Genomic DNA, 9965 nt, shown 5'->3' with positions numbered 1-9965 from the left:
CCAGAAGTCGCTAAAAACTCTGGGTGCGGAGGGGGTTAGATAAGCGTTGGCGTTGTCACCGCGCTGCATTTATAGCTAGCTTTTTTCCCCTGCCCGTCTCCATTCTTCAAAGGGTTAATTCTCCTCCAGGGTTCCAGGACCCACCAGGCCAAATTCTTAGCCCTCAAGCCTGAGTCTCTCTCCCCTCCTCATTGGGTTTCAGCTTTTGGGTTTCTCTCCTTCCCTTCCTCCTATTGGCCAGGGACTTTTTTTTTTTTTGACAGGCGCAAGCAGCCTGCCTAACTCTTTGGGAAAAAAATTCCCAGAAGTTTGTATCAATCAGAGGGAGGCAGAAGGGGAAGGAGAGAGAGAGGGGGGGAAAAAAAGATGCAATCCAGCCTGCAACCCCTCTGAGCAAGTGCTGAGGACCTGGGCTGCCCACTCTCGCCCGGCCCTGCCTCATGTAGAGCCGACAGAGGACTCAGGGCTCTTCTGGAGGCGCAGCTGGGGAGGGGCTGGTGGGGAGAGAGGCGACGGCCTTTGCCTCTGCTCCCCAAGCTCTGCCGTCCGAGCCCCCGGTTGCTCCTCTGGCGCGGCTCCGGGCTGGGGGCTAAGATGAGTGAGCGGAGAAGATCTGCAGTAGCCCTCAGCTCCCGGGCTCACGCTTTCTCGGTAGAAGCCTTGATTGGGACAAATAAAAAGCGGAAACTGCGAGACTGGGAGGACAAGGGGTTGGATTTGTCCATGGAGAGCCTCAGCCCCAATGGCCAGCTAGGGGAGAACGAAGACCCGACCCAGTGCCTGGACCTCAACCCCGGTTAGTGACCCGTCTTTTCTATCCCCACCGCGCTTCCCAAAGAGCCCCTCGCAGCCGCGGGCCCCTTCGCGGGCCTTGCCCAGCCCCCGGTCTCCTGCTTGGCGGAGAGGGGACTGTCTCCCGCTCCCTTTCTCTGGCTCTGACAGCCCCCAGGCGGGGCACGGCGCCGCTGCTTCCCCCCCCCCCCACCTCCCCAGGTCTCTCTAGCGCGCTGGGCATTGCTAGCTGCCGGCTGGCTTCGGACACCCGCCTTGCCTTGCGCCGCCGCTTTGCAGGGCGCCGAGCAACTAGTGCCATTTCTGAGCACTGGAGAGAGTGTGTGTGTGTGTGTGAGTGTGAGTGAGTGTGTGTGCGGGGGGGGTCAATACTGGGCGGCGAGGTGGTTCCCCCCGGTTCCGGACTCCCAAGCACGCTCTGTGAGCCGCCTCGCCCGGCTTTTGCAGGCACTTGGCTCCCATGAAAACAAAAGCGCCCAGTCCGGGGCGAACAGCTGTTGGCAGGAGGCGAAAGCTCCAGCCGGCCTGACGGAGCGCGGATTGCGAGAAACGCCCGTGCTGGGGCTGGCCAGTGAAAGCAGCACAGAAACGCAGGGAGCAGCAGGCGTGGGTAAAATGCCCTGTGCAGCGAAGCCCGCCCTGAGCGGCCCCAGGGGGCTGGGGCCTGATCCTGACCCCGGGGAGGCCGACGGGCAAAGTGCCATTGAGGGTGAAGGCGGCAGGATCGGGCCCCGGAGGGAGCTGGCGCTCGTGCCGAGCTAGCTCTCTGTGCTGGGGAGAGAGGTCCCAGCGCCGCAGTGACAGGCCCGCAGCAGCCGGCTGACGGCTCAGGCCGACAGCCCCGGGCCATACGGGCCGGTCCGGCTTTGAGCGGGGCTCGCCCTTACGTTCGGTGGGGAGCTCTGCTCCCGGCCAGGCGGCCCCTTGTAATAGTAGCGATCTCCCCGCTTGCGCCCTGGGCCTGGCCCTCCTCGATTCCAGCCTTTCCGGTAGAAAGGGAAAGGGAAAGAAATGAAACGCATTAAAAGACGGCTGAATTACAGTCCTAGATTCAATACTGCCTACGTGCATTCAATGACAGATACTGGGTAATATGTGGAAAACAACCCCCGGGGGTAACAACACAAAAGGTAAAAGACAGGCCGGTTGGCCGCAGCTCGGATTCCTGCTGAGGATTGTCTGGGAGAACAGGCTGGATTCTCTCACTCAGTTTTTACTTGTTTTAAAAAAGAATTAAAATATTGACTTAATTAAGAGATTTGCCTGAGTGAAAAATTCAACTATTGTCCCTTGGTGATTTGACTCATGCCTAATTTCCATTTTAAAAAGCAAATGTATTCCACAGAAGTCCCTGTCTGTAAATATTCTCAGGGAGTACAGAAGTACGGATCAATGCCACGGCTAGAGCTACGGGGGGAAAGAAAACAGACACTGGATGAAAACTATTCCTTTTCACCCAATGACACAACCGTCTTGCTAGGCTAGTTGCCTTCGGCTCGTTGCGGCGACACAATATCTTAAAATGCGATTACAGCAATTATTATTACCATTATTATTATGCTTAGTGGCGAAAGGGAATTCTAAATAATGTCCAAATCACTTTTTGTGTCTGGGGAAGGAAGAGTTTTCGGTTCCTCGCTGAAAAAATCAATGCCTCCTGTACTCACTTGAACCCACGATACTTTGGGACGCAAATACGTAATTTTTTGTACAATTTTAAATGACTAAATAAAGATCGCTTTTCTCAAATCCAGCATAAAAATCGGACAGAAAGGTACTGGTCAAAAGTTTACAATTGTAAAAAAGGATTTTAAAAAAAGGAAGGTGGGAAAATATTGAAAATTCTCGAGACCCTTTCCCCCTCCCTCCAGCTCTCAAGGAATTTTATGATTAATAATAGTTATCTGAATTGCGACAACTTCAGTTTCTTCTCCCTATGTAACCCAAAGAGACCTGCCTAAAATTTTATGGTTAGGGAATTCCCTGTGAAGAAAATGCTCCCTAGCAATGAGAAAGAGTGGAGACAAGAATAAAAAGAAAGAGAGAGAAGTAAACCTAGTTTACTAATTATTCCTCAAGAAAATCAATCAATCAACCAATAAAATCCCTTCTTCAGTAATCTGGCAGATCTGCGTGGTATCCCGTTTTTTGTTATTTTAATTTTCAATTAATACCCTTTATTGGAGGTTACACACAAAGCATAAGACTGTTTAACTTGTCCATTTCTGCATGAATCTGGAATAAAGAGAGACACCCCAAAGCGCCAGACTTGGAAAGCGGGTAAACACGGCTGCTAACGTCTGAAATATTGGAAAGCAAAGTGTTTTCATAAAGCACAGCAAATCAAGGCCAGATTTTAAAATCATTTTTAGGGTGCTAGAATAAATATAAAAAAAATCTGCGAGTGCAATTTGCACAATCACTTCATTAAATCAACTCAGTCCAAATCTACTGTAGTTTTCCTTTGCTACTGGGTGAAAACAGATTAGCTGATATAGATACAAACATCTATATACATATACATGTAGACCATATACCATGCTTATTTACAACAACAAAATTACCAATTTAATGCAAACTTTGAAGCTAAAGTATTTAAATCTTAATAAATCTCAAAAGATGCATTAGAAGATAAACAAAAAAGATAATAGCCCCAATTCAAAGTGTTTGCACCAAATATTACAGCAAATAATCAACAATGTTGTACGTCGACAGTGGATTTATTCTTATTACTTCCCATCAATTCCATATTTTCAAGCCAATTTTTGTTAAAAGTTTTCCGTTACCTACTAGGGTTTAATTTTAATTGTATTAAATTGAAATTAAAGAAACAAAATTGGATACCGAGAGGTTTTAGAATCATGACAATTAGGCCGAGCATAAAATATTCTAAATAATAACAATGCATAATAAGTAACCAATACTTAATAACCAATCATTAATAGTAATTCATGCTACTATATTGCGACGCCTGTCTGTATAGACTACTATGTAATGGAAGCCGGGCGTAGCTGGGACTCGTTTGCTACTTCAATTCCATAGTTTTCTCTTCGTTATCAAGGCGCCTGGGGTTTGGGTTTAGCAGGGGGTAGCTGAGGTGTTAACGCCTCTCCCCGGGGACCTGCCCGAGCGAGCGGGATGACTGGATGCTGTCGGAATGGCGTGTTCTGGGACACGCTAATGCCGGTGTTGCTGCCGGACGCCGCGTCTCCTTTTCAGTCTTGTTTGGCAGCGCCCTTTTGGCGACTCCCGCGCTGCATCGGGCCAGAGCCATTCCGCACAAAACCGCGTGCACCTGGGGGGGACCTCGGCACGTCCACACGTCTCCCTTTGGGTTAAACAAACCGCCGAGTAGTGGGACTTCCCGGCCATGCCCAAGGCCTTGCGTGCGGGTGTATTCAACAGGAAGGAGACCTGAGAGCCTGAGCCGGGCAGAGCGCCCCCTCTCCCGAAGTGAAGGGCCCTGCCTGTGGCGGGGGAGAATGACTTGGAGAAAGCTTCGGGGTTTCTAAAGGTGCGCGTTACTGATGCCTCAGCCATGCCTCCCGCCGGCAGAGGGGCCGGGCGGCTCTAGGCGGCTCGGCTGAGGCGGGTCTGAAGCTGGCTTTGAATCCCAGCGCTAGGCGAAAGGCACCCGGGGTGACGCCCCCCTCGCGGGTGAGCTGGGGTCTCGTGCCGTGTGCACCCGGCGTGGCCGGGGCTGTTTGGAGACTTTCTAAGCGCGTGTGTGGGCCGCGCCGAGAGAGCCGGCGGCCGGTGCCGGTTGTCCCTGCGTGAGGGGCCGGGGCCGGCCGGGGCCGGGGCCCTGCAGGAATGGGTGCGCGCGGGGTGAGGCGCCAGGGTGAGGCGGGCTTATTCGGTAACGGCGTGGTCAGCGCAGAGTCCTCGCAAGGAAAAACGCCCCACAAGTGTCAATACAGCCTTAAAAATGCGCCCTGGCTCCAGGCAGTGCCCCCTCCCCCCCCTCCCCGTGCGGGGGGGAGCGAAGCCCAGTTCCACTCCTCTGCCCAGGGCCCGGAGCCCAGGCCTTAGGCCCAGAACGGGGGGTGGTTCCGGATCCCCACCGCTCCGCTGGGTGGCTGGGCCGAGCAGGCCGGCTGGGGGGAGCCCGGAGCAGCAGGAGGCCGGCTGGGTCTCAGAACTGGCCTTGCCACGCGGCCCGCAGCAGCGCTAGGGGTGGGGCGCAGGGAGCGGGCTGGGCCTGGGGCAGCAGTGTAGTCCTGGGCCAGTGGTTAAGGCGATGGACTAGAAACCCATTGGGGTCTCCCCGCGCAGGTTCGGGTTTCTTTTGGGGGGCGGGATGGCTCAGGGGTTTGAGCATTGGCCTGCTAAACCCAGGGTTGCGAGTTCAATCCTTGAGGGGGCCATTTGGGATCTGGGGCAAAAATGGGGGATTGGTCCTGCTTTGAGCAGGGGGTTGGACTAGATGACCTCCTGAGGTCCCTTCCAACCCTGGTATTCTATGAAGGGGGGGGGGGGGCTGGGCTGGCCCTGGCCCCGGGGCATGTGCAGGGCCCGCTGCGGGCGGCTGGGCGAGGATGAGGGGCGAATATGAAGGAAAGCCCGCGGCAGCCCTGGGCCAGCGTGGAGCGCAGGGGAGTGGCGCGGGGAGCTGCCGTGGGGCTGGGAGCTAATGGAGGACGCAGCCTGCCCAGGCCTGGCAGGAGGCAGGCGCTGAAATCTCCTTTCACCAGGGCTGCGGCACATGCACCGCCTTGAGTGAAAGGGCCCTTCTGTCTGCGCCGGCCAGGTTGACACGTAGGTGCCAGGCGTTGAGTGAGACCCTGCCGGGAGCCGAGCAGCTGCAGGCAGCCAGAGGGAAGCTCAGCACCCGGATCCGCAAGCCTCCCACCCCCTGCGAGCCGCCTCCTCTCTTGCTCCCACTGCGGCCTCCCTAGCCGAGGGTTTGCAGTGGCTCCGGAGCTGAGCTTGCGGCCCAGGGGAGCAATGACTCTGGTCCCTAGTGCTGCAGATTAACTGCTGTAGGGGCCTGGCCTTGACCTGCCCGGAACGGCCTCGCCTAGGCTACTCCCATCTCAGGGGCTTATTGCCCGAGCAGTAATGACGCTCTGCTCCGCGCTGCTGCCTGTCACCTGCGGATCTCAACGCGCGCTGCAAACACGAATGAGTCGGAGTGTCCCATGCCTCTGGGAAGTGGGTGAATATTAGCCGCAGTTCAGAGATGGGGAAAACTAGCTGGTGGGTTAACTCAGACACTGAAATGCCCAGCCCCGTAACGGTTTTAGACCGTCAATCAATTAACACATATCCCTGGTGTCTCTGGGTTTCCAGGTATTTTCCAGGTATGATCAGCGCTAAAGTCCGCAGTGTCCTAATCACTGTATCTTTCAATCCTTTATGTATAATTTATTCATCATTGTTTACAGCTGTATCTTTCATCAGTGACGGAGTGAAATTAGCAGGCTGGGGGGAGAGTTTAGTGAGCTCATCAGCTCATCAGAAATTTGTGACTGAAGTTTCTCATGGTGACTGATAACCTCTGAAATCTGGATTCTCCTTTGAAGCACAGTTCTTCTCTCAGTTGCCAACGTTGTACTTTTAGAGAGATAGGCAGGCCCATTATCTGTATTAGAGAGCGAGGGAGCGGGATCAAAGTGGTGTGGTAAGCGTTTTTATTCTTTGAGTTTAAGATAGCCATACTACAAGCAGAGAAGCCACCAGTGAAATATGCACATTTCCCTAAACAAATGCCTGTAACACCTTGATGCTACACAGTCCTCCAGGATATTGTTTATGCCACATATTTTAAAGACGAAAATGTTTGAGAGTTTTACATTTTGTCAAATTCGATCAGCATTTCATATCCTTCTTCCTGTCACAGCATACAGCCTAGTTACTGTGGGGCTTTAGAGGGAGAGAAAATAATACATTTTAGAAAGATCTAAAAAAGCTCCACCACACTGTCCTAATTTTATGGTGTGATGACTTGTGTCCTACCAATATTAGAGACAAAAGCGTTACACCCTTGGCTAGGGGGGAATTCCCAGGGCCTTTCCATTGATAGAAAGCTCTTATGCCTAGACCTAAGTGTTCATGAGCTATTCATCTTAAACCTGCCCCTGGACTGAATACTGACCATCTTGCACTTTAGCATCATGTAATTTTGTGGGAGAAATTCCAGACTTTGAGGAAAGGAGAAAGCAAGGATGTCTAAAATAACTACAACAAACAGCAGCTGTCTAAATCTGCTCAGAGGTTTAGAACTGGGAAGTAATCCTGGCCAAGAGGGATTAGTGGGCAGAAAGCAGGTAAGAGAGTCAAAGGGCTGGTAATTCCTGCAACAATAAATACAGTTTGCCACATGCTTTCACAATTGATCCCAGAGATATAATCACCACTTTATTTGTTATTTTAATGTATATACATTATTACGTACGTTCCTATTCATGTATGTGAATCTATGTATAATGTATATAGTTTAGAAATAAGAACATAAGAACAGCCATACTGGGTCAGACCAATGGTCCATCTAGCCCAGTATCTTGTCTTCCTACAGTGGCCAATGCCAGATACATCGGAGAGAATGAACAGACCAGGGCAATTATCAAGTGATCCATCCTTTGTCGTCCAGTCCCACCATCCGGCAGTCAGATGCTTAGGGACACTCAAAGCATGGGGTTGCATCCCTGACCATCTTGGCTAATAGCCATTGATGGACATATCCCCCATGGGCCTAAGCTGCAAAATATGGTTCCAGCTTTGGTTGTTTAGAGTTGAGTTTTGGTTAAGACCTATCTGATAGAGTGTGGTGAGGCAACCAGGGCAGAGGAAGAGGAGTTGGGAAACTTCAGTTCCATTCTTAGTTCTGCCACTCACTTGGTGTGGAACCTTATACAGGTTAAGTCACCGTTCTGTGCTTCAGCTTGCCCATCTGTAAAATGGGGTGTATGAAAACTACTCCCCCTTTGTGATCTGCAGATCCCAAATGCTGTATTAGAATTAAGTGTTAGCTAGAAAGCTCTAAATGTGTATTTGAGCAGAAGTGGCTGAGACTGTGATAGTCTGTGCTGTGTTTGATAATTTGAGGAAATAATAAAAATGTAACCTCCAGGACATGTATGCTCCCCCTGCGCTTTGCCCATAGAGTGGAGGCTCTTGCTGTCAGAAGGTAGAGAAAAGGAGATGGAGCTGTCTAGATGGGAACCAGGAGTACAGTGTGGGAGCGCAGGCGAGGTTTGTGTTGCTCAAGTTCATCCAACCTTGACCTTTCATTCTTGAGGAAAGAGCGAGTGAATGAGAAGGGTTTATCTCTATAGTAATCTATATCTTATTGAATTGGTGGGCTTCGCTGTCATGCCTGTTAAACTCTTCCTGCAGGGAAGTGAATTACTCACACTGAACTAAGACTGCAGGTAATGGAATAATATGAAAAAATCCAGGAATTGTTTCCAAGACAGCAGAGTCTTAGAAAGGAGACAACATATCAGACAATGTTTTGCTTTCTTTGTGACTTATTTTGAATATCCAAAACTGTCCAAAATTATTCCATCTGCATGAAGTGGGAAAAGGCAGGAATTCAAAGGACATTCTTGTGTGTGACGAGATCTCAGGGAAAATCCAAAGAGCTTCAATTACAGGCACAAGTCAAGTAACTTCCTACTAACCATCCATCACATCTCTTTCCTCCCACTTCAGGCTGAGCTCTTATATCAAATATCAGCTTAGCTAGTCTCCCTCAGGCAGAGGTGTCCTGGTCTATCTATATCTGTCTTTACAGAAAACTGATGCCTTTTTCAGATGGAAAAGCAAGAGCGAGATTGTGAGACCCTGGCTCAGTGCAGGGGATGGATTAGATGATCTCTTGAGGTTCCTTCGAGCCTTACGTTTCTATTATTCTACAATTGTAAGTCTGGTACCTCCAGAGAAGAACGTTTCTATTGCTGTAGGGCCTGGTCCTGCAAACCCCTCTTCACATGAGTAAGAATTACTCACACAAGTCAAGTATTCCTATTGAAGTCAATGGATTTCTTGTATGAAACAAGGTTTGCAGTCTTGGGCCCTCAAGGACCAACATGGTTTTAAAATCTCTCTCTCTGTCTCTCTCTGAGCCCTGGGCTATATTATAAAATGTGCTGGTGTAACAAAACTCATTAAAATCAATGCAATTACACAGGGGCAAACCCCTAATGTACATTTACTGAAACTGGTTCAAAAAGCACTTCAACCAATTTATGCTTTAAGCTAAATCAGTTTAAGTGCAATGTAAACCAGTTTAAGTACATCTATAGCAGGGATTTATGCTGGTGTAACTAAATCAATTTTTTAGTTACGTTGGTGGGATTTTCTACTATAAGAACATAAGAATGGCTATACTGGGTCAGACCAAAGGTCCATCTAGCCCAGCATCCTGCCTTCTGACAGTGGCCAATGCCAGGTGCCCCAGAGGGAATGAACAGACCAGGTAATCATCAAGTGATCCATCTCCTGTTGCTCATTCCCAGCTTCTGGCAAACAGAGACTCGGGACACCATCCCTGCCCATCCTGGCTAATAGCCATTGCTGGACCTATCCTCCATGAACTTATGTAGTTCTTTCTTGAACCCTGTTATAGTCTTGGCCTTCACAACATCCTCCGGCAAGGAGTTCCACAGGTTGACTGCATTGTGTGAAAAAATACTTCCTTTAAGTATTAGTATACTATAAAAAAGGCTTCTGAGATTATCATAGTTTCCCAGAAGGCCTGGGTTTCTCAGTACCTAGCGATGGAATTTTATTAGTTTGTGACCAAATATTAGTGCTCAAACATCTTGTGCAAACACTTTTAATTATATTGTATGGTTTGCAGCAGGGGAGAGGGAAGCATTTAATATTCAATAGTAGAAGCAGAGGTGAAATGATGAGAATTTGCTAGTCAGGGTGCATGGTGTTCCCAGCTTTCATTTAATCTTTTAGGTTGAACCACAGTAGCCTTTTAAATGAACAAATGAACAAAAAAACACTTCCATCTTTGCTAAAAATGGTACATCTCTGCTGGCAGCAGCAACAATGGGAAGCATAGTATAAACAGGACTCCAGGTAACCCTTGTCTTTTAAAGCGCCTTGTCATCTAACCCTGCTTAGAGCTCCTCTACACAACACAATGTTAAAAGTATTGGCATTCTCCGGTACCATATCTACACGAGAGCTTTCTCAACTGCTATCACTAATAGTGA

The 9965-nt window shown here is 49.6% G+C and overlaps 1 protein-coding gene across 1 annotated transcript in view; it reads left to right on the top strand.

The window, feature by feature from the left end:
• The first annotated feature begins 329 nt into the window (after positions 1-329).
• The window catches only part of TBX15 (T-box transcription factor 15), a 135876-nt gene continuing 126240 nt past the window's right edge, over positions 330-9965 (top strand). Inside the window, exon 1 of the mRNA XM_084643887.1 lies at positions 330-796. Within this exon, the coding sequence (XP_084500013.1) occupies positions 595-796 (202 nt within the window). The 5' untranslated portion in view covers positions 330-594. The remainder of the gene's footprint in view (positions 797-9965) is intronic.

This window comes from Lepidochelys olivacea, assembly GCF_965140295.1.
Source record: "Lepidochelys olivacea isolate rLepOli2 genome assembly, chromosome: 1".
Classification (NCBI taxonomy): Eukaryota; Metazoa; Chordata; order Testudines; family Cheloniidae; genus Lepidochelys; species Lepidochelys olivacea.
Note: the sequence above shows the minus strand (reverse complement) of the source record. Positions and strands in the feature narration are given on the sequence as shown.